The sequence below is a fragment of the Lactuca virosa genome, chromosome 2, assembly GCF_052849685.1.
Source record: "Lactuca virosa cultivar CGN04683 chromosome 2, Lactuca_virosa_CGN04683_v6, whole genome shotgun sequence".
Taxonomy (NCBI): Eukaryota; Viridiplantae; Streptophyta; class Magnoliopsida; order Asterales; family Asteraceae; genus Lactuca; species Lactuca virosa.
This window is the reverse complement of record NC_136427.1, coordinates 285,811,830-285,830,635: the sequence shown is the minus strand read 5'-3', so window position 1 is coordinate 285,830,635 and position 18,806 is coordinate 285,811,830. Positions and strand designations below refer to the sequence as shown.

The window sequence follows — 18,806 nt, the reverse complement described above, 5'->3', positions numbered from 1 at the left end:
CAAAGTGTACTATCTTTACCGATCACAAAAGCCTTCAGCACATCCTAAATCAAAAAGAGCTCAACATGAGGCAGAGACGATGGGTAGAACTACTGAATGATTACGAGTGTGAGATTCGTTATCACCCAGGTAAGGCCAACGTAGTAGCTGACGCCTTAAGTCGAAAGGAATACTCAGGTCGCCGAGTATACTCATTAACCATGGCAATCCATTCGCACCTGTCCACACAAATCAAAGAGGCCCAGCTGGAAGCTTTGAAACCAGAAAATGTGACAAGAGAGGCGTTAAGAGGAATGGATAAGAACCTCGAAGTCAGGAACGACGGAGTTCGTTATCTCATGAATCGGATCTGGACACCGAAGTTCGGTGGATTCAGGGACGTCATCATGAATGAAGCACACAAAACTCGATATTCCATACATCCTGGTTCAGACAAGATGAATATGGACCTTAAAAAGCTTTATTGGTGGCCGAACATGAAAGCTGACGTCGCTACCTTTGTGAGCAAGTGCCTGACTTGCGCCAAGGTCAAGGTAGAATACTAAAAGCCCTCGGGTTTGTTGCAACAACCAGAGATACCCGAGTGGAAGTGGGAGCGGATGATAATGGATTTCATAACCAAGTTACCCAAGACAGCAGGTGGTCTCGATACCATTTGGGTGATCGTTGACAGGTTGACCAAATCCGCACACTTCCTACCAATCAAGGAAACCGACAAGATGGAAAAACTGACCAGAACATACATTAAGGAAATCGTGTGATTGCAAGGCGTACCAATATCCATTATCTCCGACAGGGATAGTCGATTTACCTCACGGTTCTGGCAATCACTTCAAAAATCTCTGGGGACTAGGTTGGACATGAGTACAGCCTACCACCCACAAACCGACGGGCAGAGTGAGAGAACTATACAAACGCTAGAAGACATGCTAAGAGCGTGTGTGATAGATTTTGGTAAAGCTTGGGATACCCATTTACCACTTATCGAATTCTCATACAATAACAGCTATCACACTTGTAACATCCAAAAATTTCAACCAATTTAAACCTTTCAAAAACAACCCATAACCATTAAGTTATTACAAAAAGGTTTTCGATTCATTTAACATCAGAGTATTCCCCAGAATCATATCACAAAATCATAAAATATGAGGAGCGGTACGATCACGCCTTCTCCTTGCCACGATCTCCTGAAGTACCTGAAACATAACACTACAACTGTAAGCCCGCAAGCTTAGTGAGTTACCCCCAAAATACCAACCACACATACACATACTCATATCATATCACAAATAGAACAGCCACGCACATCGGGTCTGCTGTGTGACTGGTCCGCCCGCACCGGGCCTTCAGTCCACCTGGTCCACCCTCCGAGTCTAGCCATGTACATCGAGTCTACAGTGTGATTGGTCCGCCCGCACTGGGCCTTCAATCCACCTGGTCCACTCTCTGATTCTACAGTATGACTGGTCCGTCCACACCGGGCCTTCAGTCGGCCTGGTCCACTCTCCGAGCCTCGGCACATCTGGTCCGCCCTCTCGGGGCCTTCAGCCTATCTGGACCGCTCGCTGGGCCTTCGGAATGTCCGGTCCGCCCTGGGTATGTTGGCCTACAGCACAAAGCAGGACCCGCCTCAACCCAACCCCAGTCCAACAACCATGTGCACATAAACATATAATCATATACAGTCCTTAACCAGACAAACAGTCTAACAGATCACATAGCATATCACTATCCAAGCCAGGATTCCGACCTAACCGGTCACTAGCATAACATTACCCTATATCCCGGGTACTGACCTTAACCAGGTCTCTAACACATACCATCCTAACTACCAGGATGCAAACATAGCAAAGCAATAACATAACAATAACTACCCGGATCTCCATCCGATAAAGGGTCGGCCTTGATGCCGTAGACCCTGTCGATATAGTGAGGATAACTCACCTGCAACTGCCGACTGGAAGATAACACCAAGCTGCTCCGACCACCAACACGATCTCCACCACTAGCCAAAACCAAATAACAGAACTCAATAAATACCAGGGGAAGTCAACTGGTCAACTCTTGGTCAAAGTCAAAGTCCTCAGTCAAAGTCAAACTTCCTGACTGACTCTACTCGCCGAGTCAACCCACTGACTCGTCGAGTCCCTATGCTCAGGAAACTCTTAGAACACGACTCAACTCGCCGAGTCACCCCAAGACTCGTCGAGTCCAACAATCAACGAGTCCCATCCTGCTCAACTCACCGAGTCGTCCCTCGACTCACCGATTCACGACTTAACCAGAAAAGGTTAGGGTTCCACGACCAGACTCGCCGAGTCCAAGAACAGACTCGCCGAGTCCAAGGCAATCTTCAACAGACATGCAACTCGCCGAGTACACCCATGTGACTCGCCGAGTACCTCTAGTTCTTAATCCATACAGTGGCTTTTTAAGCCATGCAGGGGCTCCAATCCATAGATCTACTCTTCTACAACCCATCCATCACGTAAAGTGGCAAACTTTACGTGAATCCAAAGAGATCTAAGCATACAACACTCTAGGGCTAGGGTTTGGGACAAAAGAACTTCACCAACAACTCAAAGACAGGAACTTTATGATCTTCTGGACCTTCACAAGCTTAGATCTGAAGTAGCATCCTCAGATCCAAGATTCTATCTCGAATTAGATCTCATATCAATCACCAAACATGAATCCATGAAGAAATAGCTTAAGGAAATGGTTCCTTACCCCTGAAATGAGCCCAACCAACTGTAGATTTCTAATCTCCCCAAGCTTTCTGATACAAGCCTCCAACCTTCAAGCTTCAAGCACCAAAGATCCTCCTCCAACCTCTAATTCACTCAACAATGGGGTCTCCTCACGAATTAGGGTTTCTGGAACTCAAGGGAGGGTAAAGAGGCTGGGGAGAGGGTATTATGTTCCTTATATAGGGCTCAACCCCCGGGATTAGGGTTTTCTCCATACAGCACCAACTCGTCGAGTCCACCCATGCGACTCGCCGAGTTGGTCACTTAACATGTGACCCGTAACGCGACTCGACTCGCCGAGTCTATCCATCGACTCGCCGAGTCGACCTTCTTATTTACACTTTACACCCTCGATTCCTTGCTCTGGAACTTGGGATGTTACAATTCTCCCCCACTTAAATTAGGCTTCGTCCTCGAAGCCTGCGGCAATCACGAACTTCCGGATGATCCTCCCACAATGCATCCCCTGATCTCGAACCGACCCCGATTCTCTCAACGCAGATATCGAATCTCCAAAAATCCATTTCCTTTGCAGGGTCCTGATCAACTGCCTCAAGCCGGCCACCGGCTTCTTTTCTCTGATGACAACACTCAACAACTAAGTGCCACCTGAAGCCACTACCTTACTTCCGTCTTACGCATTCATTCGCAACCTGCGAAAACTGGATACCACAACACCCACTGAGCTTCGTCAAGACACTAATCCATCTTTCTTCGTCCAAGATTGGCGATAACCCCGACAACTTGCAGCCTGGAACGAATCCTCCTGACGGAATACTCCAGGTTGGAATACCCCCACCTACATAACTCGATCCTACAACCATACTCGGAACTAAGGACCTTGTCCTTGCGTTACCCTTGAACCCTTCGGTTCTACACGGCGGAGTACAACCCACTCACGTCTCCCTATCACGATCTCCAGGTCCTTAACCTCTGACTGTACTATCCCTATACAGTCCTCAGCACCGGTCCAGACTACTCTCAAGCCTGTTATCCTGCTGTCTAACCTTCCTCTGTCCCAATATCCACTCTGGAATCACTTCCCTCCTCCTCTTCCAAGGAGACCGAGAACATGCCTGCGCATCCAACCCGTATGTGCTCCCATATATCTTATACAATCCCAGTGCTTACTTCCAAGCACTTCTGATCAACCTTTCACTCTGCCGCCTCTCTCTCAGAGGACCCACACTCCTTTCGAAGCTACATGCCTTTCCTTTCCAGGAAGTATACTCCACAACCATAACCGCACTTATAAGTGCCACTGAGCTAAACTCCACTCTACCGTCCCATTAACACATGCAGAGTCTTCAACATGACTGGACCGCCTTCCCGGCCTTCAGCCTATCTGGACCACTCACGGAACCTTCAGCATGTCTGGACCGCCCTCCCGGGCCTTTAGCCCATCTGGTCCGTCCCCCAACCTTCGGCCGACTCCATCATCATGATCAATACTTGGGGCCAGACCATATCGATTACTCTTGCATCGCGACTCATTCGCTCATTCTCCTCCTACCGATCCATGAACACATACAGAGTCTTCAGCATGACTGGACCGCCTTACCAGGCCTTCAGCCGATCTGGACCACTCTCAGAACCTTCAGCATGTCTGGACCGCCCTCCAGGGCCTTCAGCCTGTCTGAACCATTCTCCGAGCCTTCGGCCTGACTGGTACGCCCACCGGCCTTCAATCTCCCCGGACCGCTCAAACTATCATACATCACCCTGAACTATCCCTCCTGGGAGTCTCTCCCGTATGTACTGTTCTAGCCCTCTAGGGGTTCCGAACTCTAACTCCATTCCATCTACTCAGATCCCGGCCTAATCCTAGGCCTTACAATAACTAATCACCTTTTTCCGAAAACCTTGGTCTGTACCCCGCCCCGTTTGTCTGTCAATTACTCATACCAGCCCACACTCTTGGCTGACTGAAACACTGCTGAACCCCAAACAGCTAATCAACCTCTAATGCTTGTCGATCCTACTGAGAGTTTTCCAATTCTCCCCAGTTGGAGCACTGACTACCATCCATGAACTGATTTCCCCTGAAACGAGCAAACTTCACAACATCACCCTTGATGTGTGTGAAATGCACTGGTTTTAATCCTACTTTTGAGTTATAAATTAAGCATACAAAGGCAGTGAACTTGTCTTTTAGTGGTATAGTTGGGTAAGTAGAGTGTCGAACTCAGGGAACGGTAAATTAAACTAAAGACTAATTTTATCTAAATTAAATAGTAAATATGGGTTTTCTCTAGTTTTACAAGACTAGAAACTTACTAATACTACTTAGGCTAAGAAATAGAAAAACAAAGATTTAACTGAATTTAATAATAAAAGGGACTTCTGTTTAGTTCAACTCAATTGATCCTATGGTTGATATTATGGTAATAGTGCAATGGATTAATTCTTCTATTGGCTACCGATTCAAGTGATTAGTCTTGCGTTCGCTACGATAATCCTTAGAAAACAAACTAACTCAAACAGTGATCAGTTGTCTAATTTAATTTAATTCACTAGATTATTTATTCGGGTTAATTTAGACTTGTAATAGCTAACTAAATTGGTCCTTTAGTTAACCTCTTGCTGATGGTCATCAAACAAGCTCACACATGAATTTACCTAATTTTTCTTATTAATTCTAGTTTCACGTTCGTTAGTCCTAGACATATGATAAAGTGGTCACATAAACATATGGGGTTGATAATTAAAAGATGTTCATACTATTTAATTATCTTCCTATTAACAGAAAATTAGTTATCATTCACACACAAGGTTCTTTAACAAGCTAAAATTAACAAAATCACCAATATTTAATTAATCCTACCATTAATCAAACCATAATATCAATTTTGTATCCCCAAACAGAAGTTTAAGAGTTTTAGCTCATGATTGAGGTAATTAACAGCAATAAAACGAATTCTAATTGTCTAACCATAATTGAGAAACAATAGATTAAGTAGAATGATGAGAATGTGCCTCAAATCTTCTTCGGAATTGGATTCTAGGTTGTATCTTCGTTCTCTAGGGTTCTTCTGGCTCTTCAATCGCAGCTTGCTTCTCCCCAAAGGTTCCAGAAGTCCTTCCATCGGATTAAGACCCGCTATTTATAATTATCACAAAACAGGGGCTACTCGGCGAGTAGGTCGTGGACTCGCCGAGTACTAGTGTGAAATCCGTGTTCGGCAAGGAATCTTGACTTTTCTTTCGGGAACATTCTAATGAACTCGCCGAGTACATGCGTGGACTCGCCGAGTAAGTGTGTAGTTTTCCCTTTTTCTTCATTCTTTGGTCTCTAATTGCTTCTCCTTTTTCCTTTCTGCTTCCAAGCATGTCTTTTGGACTGAAAACACAATATAAGCATTATTAAGTACCTTTTGTCCATATTATGCATATAATTAGCCAAAAATGAATAGAAATATATGTTAAACATATGATTAATTATGCACATATCAAAATACCCCACACTTGACTTTTGCTTGCCCCCAAACAAAACTGAATTTTAACACATTAGAATCACATAGGACAACTCAAGTCGAACCCAACCATTATGCCAAGACCGCAACGCGCACATTTGTGTCTAAAATTCCTAATAACCCCCCATACTCTAAATACTCACAATCCTCATAAACATTCGCCCACTCACCCCGAACTATGCTCATTTTATGCATCCCTCCGAATCCATCCTCAGAAAACCTCTTAACCTCAAGGTGTTTTTGGTTGAGTAACCCAAGCATACATAATCTAGATAATTACAATTTATGATACCACATTGGAGCTCTTTGGAATTCTTCATTTCTTTGGCATTTGATCTTTGATCTCTTTGAATTCACCACTTTGTTGTTTGGTTTTTGGTATCTTCAACTTTTTGAATTTCTTGGAATTTTTGATCTTCTAATTTCATATTTGACTTTGATGCTCCAAAAATTCTTACAACTTTTCTTTTGTAATTCTCTTTTTTTTCATGTAACTCACTTTTTTCTTCACTCAATACCTACATGCTTAAGCAGAGGCACTCAACTTCAACCTTTATTGATTAATGATAACAATTTTCCTGGATACATTTCAAGTACACGATGCTAAACATATTGCATCCTTCGGGCTAAGCGAGGTTGTGTTTTTGTCCCATGATTTCACTAGAATAAGGGGGCCACAAATGCACTATAACGTATATAGGCTCAACTAAACATTTGGGTCTTCATACAATCATCCACACAGTTCTAACATGGAATCCTAATTACTTTTTACCAAATTTTTCTAAATTAAATCCTAAGTAACATTTTTGGTATGCAATAGTGCAAAAAAATTAAAAAAAAAATAGACCTAAATTATGATATTAGGATTGTAAATTTGCTAAGGTTCAACCAACCCCCTACCCCACACTTATTTCATGCAATCCCCGGCAACGGCGCCAAAAACTTGATGTGTGTGAAATGCACTGGTTTTAATCCTACTTTTGAGTTATAAATTAAGCACACAAAGGCAGTGAACCTGTCTTTTAGTGGTATAGTTGGGTAAGTAGAGTGTCGAACTCAGGGAACGGTAAATTAAAACTAAAGACTAATTTTATCTAAATTAAATAGTAAATATGGGTTTTCTCTAGTTTTACAAGACTAGAAACTTACTAATACTACTTAGGCTAAGAAATAGAAAAACAAAGATTTAACTGAATTTAATAATTAAAGGGACTTCTGTTTAGTTCAACTCAATTGATCCTATGGTTGATATTATGGTAATAGTGCAATGGATTAATTCTTCTATTGGCTACCGATTCAAGTGATTAGTCTTGCGTTCGCTACGATAATCCTTAGAAAACAAACTAACTCAAACAGTGATCAGTTGTCTAATTTAATTTAATTCACTAGATTATTTATTCGGGTTAATTTAGACTTGTAATAGCTAACTAAATTGGTCCTTTAGTTAACCTCTTGCTGATGGTCATCAAACAAGCTCACACATGAATTTACCTAATTTTTCTTATTAATTCTAGTTTCACGTTCGTTAGTCCTAGACATATGATAAAGTGGTCACATAAACATATGGGGTTGATAATTAAAAGATGTTCATACTATTTAATTATCTTCCTATTAACAGAAAATTAGTTATCATTCACACACAAGGTTCTTTAACAAGCTAAAATTAACAAAATCACCAATATTTAATTAATCCTACCATTAATCAAACCATAATATCAATTTTGTATCCCCAAACAGAAGTTTAAGAGTTTTAGCTCATGATTGAGGTAATTAACAGCAATAAAACGAATTCTAATTGTCTAACCATAATTGAGAAACAATAGATTAAGTAGAATGATGAGAATGTGCCTCAAATCTTCTTCGGAATTGGATTCTAGGTTGTATCTTCGTTCTCTAGGGTTCTTCTGGCTCTTCAATCGCAGCTTGCTTCTCCCCAAAGGTTCCAGAAGTCCTTCCATCGGATTAAGACCCGCTATTTATAATTATCACAAAACAGGGGCTACTCGGCGAGTAGGTCGTGGACTCGCCGAGTACTAGTGTGAAATCCGTGTTCGGCAAGGAATCTTGACTTTTCTTTCGGGAACATTCTAATGAGCTCGTCGAGTACATGCGTGGACTCGCCGAGTAAGTGTGTAGTTTTCCCTTTTTCTTCATTCTTTGGTCTCTAATTGCTTCTCCTTTTTCCTTTCTGCTTCCACGCATGTCTTTTGGACTGAAAACACAATATAAGCATTATTAAGTACCTTTTGTCCATATTATGCATATAATTAGCCAAAAATGAATAGAAATATATGTTAAACATATGATTAATTATGCACATATCAACCCTCTGGCATCGTACCTCCCGAACTCTAAGGGAGTTCGGCTCTCAACTGAACGCTTCTCACGTCGTCGTTGCTATTCCTAGCAGCGAGATCACGTAACCTGTCTTCCGACCATAAATCCTCCTGGACGCTAACCATCTACAACTCCTAACTACTAAGATCCTCAATCATACTACGAATCATGCGAAAAGTAGACGAACAGGTTTACCATACTATACAATCAACAAGATAACAAAATATCAAACTGGAAACATACCCGCAGCTGCATCCGGCCCTGTCCTGACCTCCTCTGCTGTAAGCTGAAATGCGCGCCCTTGAGCCCTCGGAGGCTCCGCTCCACCCTGACCTCCACCTGTAATCCTCAAGGTGGCCGGTACTGGAGCCTGCACCGGTCCTGTAGCAAGCTGTGGGCAGTTGGCCCTCATGTGACCAACCTGGTGACACTGGTAGTAGATCCTCATATCCTGAACCGGGGCTGACTGACGACAATCCCTCGCGTAATGCCCCTCTCTCCCGCACTTGCGGCACACACCACCGGACCTACAAACTCCGGTGTGACCCTTCCCACACTTCCCACAAGTGTGGCTACCCTGACCTCCCATCCTGGAATCAACGGTCTTGGACCGTTTCGGCGCCGGCTGTGACTGCACCGGGGCCTGTCTCTGCTCTCGCAACTGTAACTCAATCTCCAACTCACGCCGCCAAGCGGCCTCCTGCAACTCCAGCAAGGTCTCGCACCTCTGCGCAGACACAAACTGCCTGATATCCCTCTTGAGCATACTCAGATATCGGGACATCTGAGCCTGCTCCGAAGCAAACTCAGGGCAAAACATCGCCCTCTCGGTGAACATCCTGGTGATCTCCGTCACCGTCTCTGAATCCTGCTTCAGCTCCAGGAACTCCTGAGCCAACCTCTCTCTCTCAACCTGCAGAACGTAACGAGTGCTGAACATCTCTCGGAACTGATCCCAAGTAACCGCAGCCCGCTGCGCATCAGAATAGGATCCCGTAGTCAACCTCCACCAATCCTTCGCCCCGAGCCTCAAAAGGTTCAGAGCGCACCTCACCCTCTGATTCGCAGGGCATGAACACGTGAAGAAACAGCCCTCCACGTCTGACAACCATCTCATAGCAATAATCGGATCCTGTACTCCATCGAAAGTAGGGGGTTTCGTGTTATCGAAATCCCGATACTGAAAGCCCCGACCAGCTCCTCCCCCTGCCGCTGTTACAGTCGTTGTAGCTGCCGCGGCATCCGTCTCAGTAAGAGATGCGTAACGATCATCGAATTACTCCCTCATAGCGGACTTAATAGTCCCAAACAACTCCGGGATCTGACCCCGGACAATCTCGACCACCTCCTCGCGGATGATCTCCCTGACCCGATCCTCTGTCAACATTGGCCCCTCCTGGCCGATAATCTCAGGTGCCACTGGGGCCTCCTGCTCACCCTGTCCTGATCCCAATCCGGATCCAGTCACGACACGCCTCATAATCGCCATACTGCAATACACCAATAAGATCCTCAGATACCTCGCATAAACTCCGAGAACTAACCTCTAACCAACAACCTAGGGGTTGTGACTTCCTTGACACGCGTATGGGTGCTGTGCTTTCAGTAGTACGGGCCCATAGTACCTTCCACACCTACCCATATTTGGCTCAAGTATCACCACAACATCCTAATAGTATACATCACACAACGAATGCTCAATATCTCATAACTGGCCTCATACAACCCACCCATCCATGAAACTTCCACCAACCCTGCAACACTAGTGTATGCTAGCCATACATAACGCTGGACCCTATAGACTTTCGAATATCTAATCCTACCCTAAGCCCCCAATCAGACAAGAACAGAACATAAGGCCAAATCAAACATTCTCAGGCTATAAGATCTTAGTTATGAATAACTGTGATGCATACACAAGACAACTACAGTAATGATGTCAATTTCACATAAAGGAAACCCTAGGCTAGCAGGCATCATGTAATCAGGCAATTCTATCATGCAATTCTATCATGCAATTTCACCCCAAGACTCGTCGAGTCCAACAATCAACGAGTCCCATCCTGCTCAACTCACCGAGTCGTCCATCGACTCACCGATTCACGACTTAACCAGAAAAGGTTAGGGTTCCACGACCAGACTCGCCGAGTCCAAGAACAGACTCGCCGAGTCCAAGGCAATCTTCAACAGACTCGCCGAGTTGTTCTTCCAACTCGCCGAGTTCCTGCCTGTCTTCATGCAACTCGCCGAGTACACCCATGTGACTCGCCGAGTACCTCTAGTTCTTAATCCATACAGTGGCTTTCTAAGCCATGCAGGGGCTCCAATCTATAGATCTACTCTTCTACAACCCATCCATCACGTAAAGTGGCAAACTTTACGTGAATCCAAAGAGATCTAAGCATAAAACACTCTAGGGCTAGGGTTTGGGACAAAAGAACTTCACCAACAACTCAAAGACAGGAACTTTATGATCTTCTGGACCTTCACAAGCTTAGATCTGAAGTAGCATCCTCAGATCCAAGATTCTATCTCGAATTAGATCTCATATCAATCACCAAACATGAATCCATGAAGAAATAGCTTAAGGAAATGGTTCCTTACCCCTGAAATGAGCCCAACCAACTGTAGATTTCTGATCTCCCCAAGCTTTCTGATATAAGCCTCCAACCTTCAAGCTTCAAGCACCAAAGATCCTCCTCCAAGCTCTAATTCACTCAACAATGGGGTCTCCTCACGAATTAAGGTTTCTGGAACTCAAGGGAGGGTAAAGAGGCTGGGGAGAGGGTATTATGTTCCTTATATAGGGCTCAACCCCCGGGATTAGGGTTTTCTCCATACAGCACCAACTCGCCGAGTCCACCCATGCGACTCGCCGAGTTGGTCACTTAACACGTGACCCGTAACGCGACTCGACTCGCCGAGTCTATCCATCGACTCGCCGAGTCGACCTTCTTATTTACACTTTACACCCTCGATTCCTTGCTCTGGAACTTAGGATGTTACAACACTAGCATCAAGGTTGCTCCACTCGAAGCCCTCTATGGCTACAAGTGCAGATCACCGATGTGCTGGGTTGAAGTGGGTGACACGCAACTAGCTAAGGGACAAGTCCCTAACAACACTCTCACTGGCCCGGAGATCATAAGAGAAACTACAGAGAAGATTGTCCAAATCCGAGAGCGACTAAAGGCTTCCAGGGACAGACAGAAGAGTTATGCGGATAACCGACGAAAGCCTTTGGAATTCCAGGTTGGAGATCGAGTTCTGTTAAAGGTCTCACCCTGGAAAGGCTTGATACGTTTCGATAAACGTGGGAAATTGAATCCGAGATATATCGGGTCGTTCGAGATCCTCGCTAGGATTGGCCCGGTAGCATACAAGCTTCGATTACCGCAAGAACTCAAAAATGTACATCCTACCTTACATGTATCCAACTTAAAGAAGTGCTTGTCCGACGAGACTCTTGTTATCCCTCTTGACGAGATTGAAATCAACGAGAGTCTCCACTTCGTGGAGGAAGCGGTAGAAATCATGGGCCGGGAGATCAAAAGAACAAAACAAAGTCGTATTCCCATTGTGAAGGTCCGATGGAACGCTAAACGAGGACCCGAGTTCACCTGGGAACGCGAAGATCATATGAAACAAAAATACCCGCGTCTTTTCCCCAACCCTTGAAATACCAGTCGAAACGCTAATTTCAGGACGAAATTCCCTCTAACGGGGGGATGATGTGACAACCGTCAATTTCTGGTCAAGTCAAAGTCAAACAAAGTCAACGAGTCAAACCGGTAAACTCAGTTAGTGCTCGTATGTTAGGACTTACTCTATGTTTACTAATGTACAACTCTCTATCTTAATACAAAGTATCATTCGGAAGTTTCACATGTTCAGAAATTCTAAAACCTAACCAGGATGAGTGATGTAACGACTCGATAAAACACTAATACATACCCTTCGGGGGCGCATATCACTCATAACGAGGCATAACGGGGTTTACAAACCTTGCATTACGAGGCTAAACTCTAACAAAGGTCGCAAATAAAGTCTCTCTCAATCCCTCTCACTCTATCTCTCTCTCCCAAATCTCTCTCAAAATCTCTTTTAACTTTTTATAATCACTCGGGGCATCCCGACCCTTAACTTAGTCAAAAACCACTCGAAACGGGAAGATTATTTGAAAAACAGTCATATAGGGCCGAAGCCCCTCTTAGAACCGAACCTGACCTTCGGTCCGAGACCCACTTTCGGTTGAGACCACCTTCGGTCCTCGGTTCATCTCGCTTTCGGTTCCCACTCGACAAGGTTCACTTCGCCTCGACAAGCTTCGCCTGCGAGCCTTCTCGGACTGAACCTACCTTCGAGTCTCAGCCTCATGGACCGAACCTTTGCTTCTGACCCTCGGAACTTCGCAGCTTCGCCTCTCTTTCCCGGTTTTCGACCACTTTCGCTTTTTAAGCTCGTTTTTGATGATTTTGACGGGGGATTTTCACCCAAACTCATATTTTAACATATTAGACCCCACAAGTTCATATTTTAATCATATTTTGGGAAAATCTTTACTATAGGTAATATCTTTTGCACAAGATATTATCTAAGAATTGTTGACTTTTCCAAGAAGCTATGACACCATACCCACTTTATGTCACTATTCACACTTTACCTAGTCAAATCATTGTCCTTTTCTACACATCCCCAAAAACTCCATCAGATCTCTTACACCAAATCCACCTAAAAGATCTATATCTCACACACTCCCCAAAAAGAATCATTCACCACATTCTTAAAACAAATACTCTCTCTCTCTCTCTCTCTCTCTCTCTCTCTCTCTCTCTCTTTCCTTCTCAATTATTTCTCCCTAGAACCAAGAACTCTAGGAAGTCATGAGCTCTTCCTCCATTTTTGGTAAGTTCTTCATTTCCACTCTTGAATATTCTACACTCCTTCACTCAAATCATGGATTCCTTATACAAATATCGTCATATTTGTTCTTAGGATCCTTAAATCCTCAAGCATTCTCCAAGTGTTCTTGACTTGGAAACCTCTTTTTTTCAAACATCCATCTCGGGGAATCACTCAAGGTGAGTTCATACCCCCTTATTTTCACATTTTCATATAGTTTTATGGGTGAGAATACAAGTTACAACATCAAAACATGCTTAAACTCAAATGACGGGTTTCAACAGAAAAGTTATGGCTCAATCACGAACTGTTTTTACCATCTTAAACTCCATAACTTTCAAAATTGTTCAATATGAAAATAGTTCAGGTTTTTACCTTTAAAATGACCACTTGCACATGTTCATACGATTTTCTACAATTTATGGTGATTTTTACAAAACTGTCTATCACTGTAGCAAAGATTTCGGACCAGTCAGTGAAAATGGTCATTTTGACACTAGTTAGGAATCATTAAAAATCATAATAAAAATTGTGAGTATACTAGACACATTTTCTGAACTTCCGGAGTTTACGGATTTAGATTTCGACTCACGATTATTTTTCTGTGATTTTTACAAAAACAATGACAGAAAAGTAAAACTAGATACAAACAGTTTACAAGTTATTAACACTTTGTAATGTGTTGAGGAAAGTGTTTATCCATGATGACTAAATTATTTACTTGTGTTTTCGGTTAAGTTACACTTAAATAACAGAAATACTCATTCATTATAAGGGTTACTAGTCATTACAAACATACAAGATGAACTATAATAAGTATAGTTTATGATTTGTTAAATTACTATTCACTATGAGAAGGTACAATTCTCACTACAAACGGGTTTTTCATTATTACGTACATTAATGATAAGCTATAATATGTATAGTTTATGTTACATTAACTCTATGAACTTACTAAGGAAGGTTATACTCCTACTACAAAAAGGTTTTTCAATTACACTACACGTAAACTCGTTAAATCCGGTTGTGAGGCACTACTTCATTGTACTCTTAGAGTACCGGTTAAAATCCTGTAGTTATAACCAGAGTCTCTTGTAGGGAGAGCGTGATACTTGTATATAGATCTATATTGGGATTGACAACCCACACCTTAGCTGCATGCAACAGCTAGACCGGCAGGTATAGGGTGACAAATGTCATAACATTCCGAAGCCTGAAGAACGTCGTCATAGGTTACTATGTCAATCAATATGGTTATAATAACTCACATAGGGAGACAACGACACATATAGTTTATGGGGAATTATTACACTCAAAAGGGGTTTTATTCATTTAAAACTACATACATTCAAAAGGGGTTTTATTTATTTAAGACTACAATTCATTTTATAAGAAAAATATTGGATTTTTCTTGAACTTACACTACATTTACAAAGAAAGATTTTCAACTCTACATACAAAAGCTTATGCACTCACCAACTTAATTGTTGACACTCTTTCAAAATTACTTGTATTCTCAGGTAATCAATGAAATCAGGTAACTACAAGCTTTTGAGGATGGAATGCTACGACTTTTGACAAACTATTTTTGATATCATATTGTAATCGATTTTGAAACATGTAACATTTGAAACCATGTAACCTTTTCGATTATATTTATGATTGGTTGTATGTACTGTGATCACTATTATACTCGTTGTTATGATACTATATATGAAGTCCTCCACCCCCGGACGTTTCCGTCATCCTTGGTTTGGGGGTGTGACACAATCAAGGTAATGTTTCTAACCCTAGTTTATATGTCAATTTGATTGTTGTATGCTAGTTCTTAGGATCATTGCTTTGGTATTCAATGTTATTGTGTTCATAGTAGAAAACCTAGATCAAAGCAATTAGGGTTGCATGTACACCATAGGAATGATGTAATGCCTAAAAGCCATCAGACATATGATCAGTCGCTCCTGAGTCAACATACCAGTCAGGACTAGACGAGGTCACATGGCATTGGGCATGAAAGGCACGCGCAAGGTCAACATCTGAACCAGGAGCAGGGGAGTCGAGACTAAGTGAAGCATATTGGGTAAGTTGATGGCATGCATTTGCATAATGGCCATTCGTGCGACAAAGTTGGTAGTGCGGGGGACGACGACCACGACCCCTACCACCACGAAATTTGCGACCACCACGACCCCGATTGGATGAAGAATCGGTGGATTGGACAGAAAACGCCACAAGTGGTGTTACAGATCCATGAATGGATTTCAGAAACAGTTCATGCCCTTCCACTTGGGCAAGAAGATCACGAAACTGCAGAGGAGTGCGAGAGGCCCTGATGGCAGTGGAGAACGTCTCAAAAGGGGCACCGAGACCACACAAGAACTAGTGTATTTTATCAGAATCAGTGACAGGATGGCCATTGGTCGATAATTGATCACAGAGAGAGCGGAATTTCCTCCCAAATTCAGAGACAGGGGAGGAGCCTTTCGATACCTGTTGGAGTTGATCATGAAGATTTTGGATTCGTTCAACCTAGGAGTTGTTGTAGGCGGCTTCTAGGGCAACCCAAATTTCCTGAGCGGTAGAGAGACCAACGATTTCAGAGAAGGCTTCTTCAGATAGAGATGTGTGAAGAAGTATAACATCCATTTAATCAGCGGATTGCCAAGTCGCAAACTCCAGGTTTGGAGCAAATTTCCCATCCGTGATTATTGCATACGGCGGAGCCGTGGAGGAGCCATCAACGAGAGGCAGAAGATTTTGATAAGAGAGAAGGGGGAGAAGTTGATTCTTCCACAACAAATAATTAGAGGAACTGAGACGATTGGAGATAAGATGAAGAATAGTGTTCATGGAGAGGAAGGAGTCGGATGAAGATGATCCGGCCATTGGAGAGAAGAGAGAAGAGAAAGAGGGTAGGAGAAAATAGGAGAAAGGATTGGCCAGGCATATGATACCATGATAGGAATGACTCTATGATACCCACAAGAGGCAGAGAGATATACAATAAATAGAATAGGAAGTTACACACAGAACCCTATAGAAGAAAAGTATTACAAAAAACACACTAACTACTTGTGTTATGTCTAATACATTTGCTCTTTACAAACAGTTTTTAGTCAAATCTGAAGTAGTTGTTTTTGCTTTTTAAAAACATTGATTATTATGTTCTTTTTACAACATATGCACAAAATAGTAGAACTTGTAGTTGTTAACCATAGGGCTATGGTTTGAAAGCATTGTACGTGGTAGATTGGGTTTTTATAACCATTTGTCTTAGCTAGACAAGCTTAAATTTGTATGTCATAGTTTGTGTAAAGCCATATGTGTCAATTGATCTCTCACTCGAAGGCATACAAAATTAAGTGATACTTTTAAGGATAAGTCACATCACATACTACTTGCATATCTCTTACAATAGAATTGTTTGTATGTACGTATTACAATACTTTATAACTTTCTTTTACCATGTAAACCTTTGAGAACCAGGTAATGTTTGAACAAAAACAAATATAAAATGTATCTATTGAAAGGAAAAAGTATCAAACAACCATTAATAGCTGAAACTAAACAACCCACTCATTACAAGTATAAGATCAAAAATATAATAAGAATTGAAATACATGGAATATAACAAAAGAAAATTAAATGGATCTAATACAAGACAACAAAATATGAAACATAGACAAACATACTAGCTCAAAGAATGGTGCAACAGCCATGTGGATCATCATACCTTGAACTTCTTGGAACACCATATAACTCAGCAGGATGCCCATAAACATAATTTTCAGTTGTAGGAATGAGTGGGGCTGATGGCTTAGTAGTATTTGGCGGAGGTGGTGGCAATGGAGAACCATATTCAAAACCATCATATTTAACATGAACATCATTATGATCATCACGAACATTGTGAATTAAAGATGATCTAGAGGTAGATGGTTGATCATTATCACGATTAGTGAAGTTCATCTTAATAGTATTTGATTGAGTGAATTCCATAGTTTTTAATCCTTTGGCATGTGACATTGTCACAAATGCTTTAGCTATATCATGAACATCAGCAGCAGTACCTAGAGGAGTTACAAAAGAAACAGGACTTTGACGACTGATATTCATCAAATTATCTGGGTTGTTAAAACCAAGCAATTGATTTGGATGTTCTAGTGACAAAATGATATTTTTCTTTCGAAAGGTTTGCGTAAAAGCAAATTTGATTACTTCAGGGTGTTTAGCAGTTAAGATGGTGAATTTCCCCATTTCAGGGTTCATTGCTAACAATTTGACACCTCCAATATCACGGAGTGTCTTCTTCACCTGATGTATGTGTCCTTCACAGTTACAGAACGGATCAATTTGAAGAACAATTGTCATTGGAGTGGTCGTCATTGATGCTTGCTGTAAATATAATAAATTGCATTCAAATCATACGAGGAGTTTCATATCAGAAAATTAAATAACAATCCTCAAACATATAATTAATTAGTCTCTGATCAGAACAATATGATCTGAAGTTTGACTTCCTAAACACACCTCACCCACAAAAAAATAAATACATTTGAATGGATATTATAACTCAACGAATCAAAGTTATGGAAACAAGTTATAATGAATGATTATCAACATTGATAAAAGAGACGATTAAACACTGTTTTCCTATAAATTAAGCACCAATTGACACCAAAACCATTAAACGTTAGATAAACAAATTACAAGTGATTGATTAAGAAAGGCATAGATGAAGATAATTAGCTGTTAATCAGTTGACAACAAATTATATTGAGATTATGCCACAGATCATAGAATAAATAAAAAAATCTATTATAACTTGGAGTCCCATAATAACTATATATAAAATGAATGGATAAATAAATAAAAGAAATATTGAAGTGAAAAAGATTAAAAGATGAGTTCTTGATCAAACCGGAAAACTAAGTACTCAATGCTAATCGACGAAGGATGAAGATGAAATTTCTGCACGGTTTTGAAATGTTATATATTAATAGGAATATTAATTTAAAAACAATAATTAAATGTAAATATGTGTATGAAAAATCAAGAAAAAGATAAAAATGTAATGAAATAAAGTGATAAGATGATCTAAAAGTATTAAGAATACTTACAAATATCTATGTAGCCAGCAACGGAGAGAGGTTTTCGACGAAGAAAGAAGATCTATTTTGGTGTGAGGGAAAAAGATAAGAAATGATCGAAGAAATGTGCAGTTTATATAGGGAAGAAGTGAATAGATTGGTCCTTACGTGTTAGCTATGGTCAACATTTTTAATTATTTTATAACTTGGTATCATCATAAGAGATGTTGATTCTTTTTAGAAAATTAACG

General features: G+C 41.5%; 1 protein-coding gene across 2 annotated transcripts; it reads right to left on the bottom strand.

Moving 5' to 3' along the window:
- Nucleotides 1-17,093: 17,093 nt before the first annotated feature.
- Nucleotides 17,094-18,653, bottom strand: LOC145157067 (uncharacterized). Of its 2 annotated transcripts, XM_079076213.1 has the most exons (3): nt 18,586-18,653; nt 18,387-18,436; nt 17,094-17,860 (listed from the first exon to the last, which is right to left on the bottom strand). In XM_079076213.1, exon 3 carries the CDS (start codon nt 17,849-17,851, stop codon nt 17,162-17,164), a length of 690 nt encoding a protein of 229 aa, XP_078932339.1. In that variant the 5' UTR covers nt 17,852-17,860; nt 18,387-18,436; nt 18,586-18,653; the 3' UTR covers nt 17,094-17,161. The 2 variants fall into 2 exon arrangements, with proteins under 2 accessions (XP_078932339.1, XP_078932340.1); XM_079076214.1 differs by lacking the exon at nt 18,387-18,436 and having other exon boundaries at nt 18,586-18,647.
- Nucleotides 18,654-18,806: the final 153 nt, after the last annotated feature.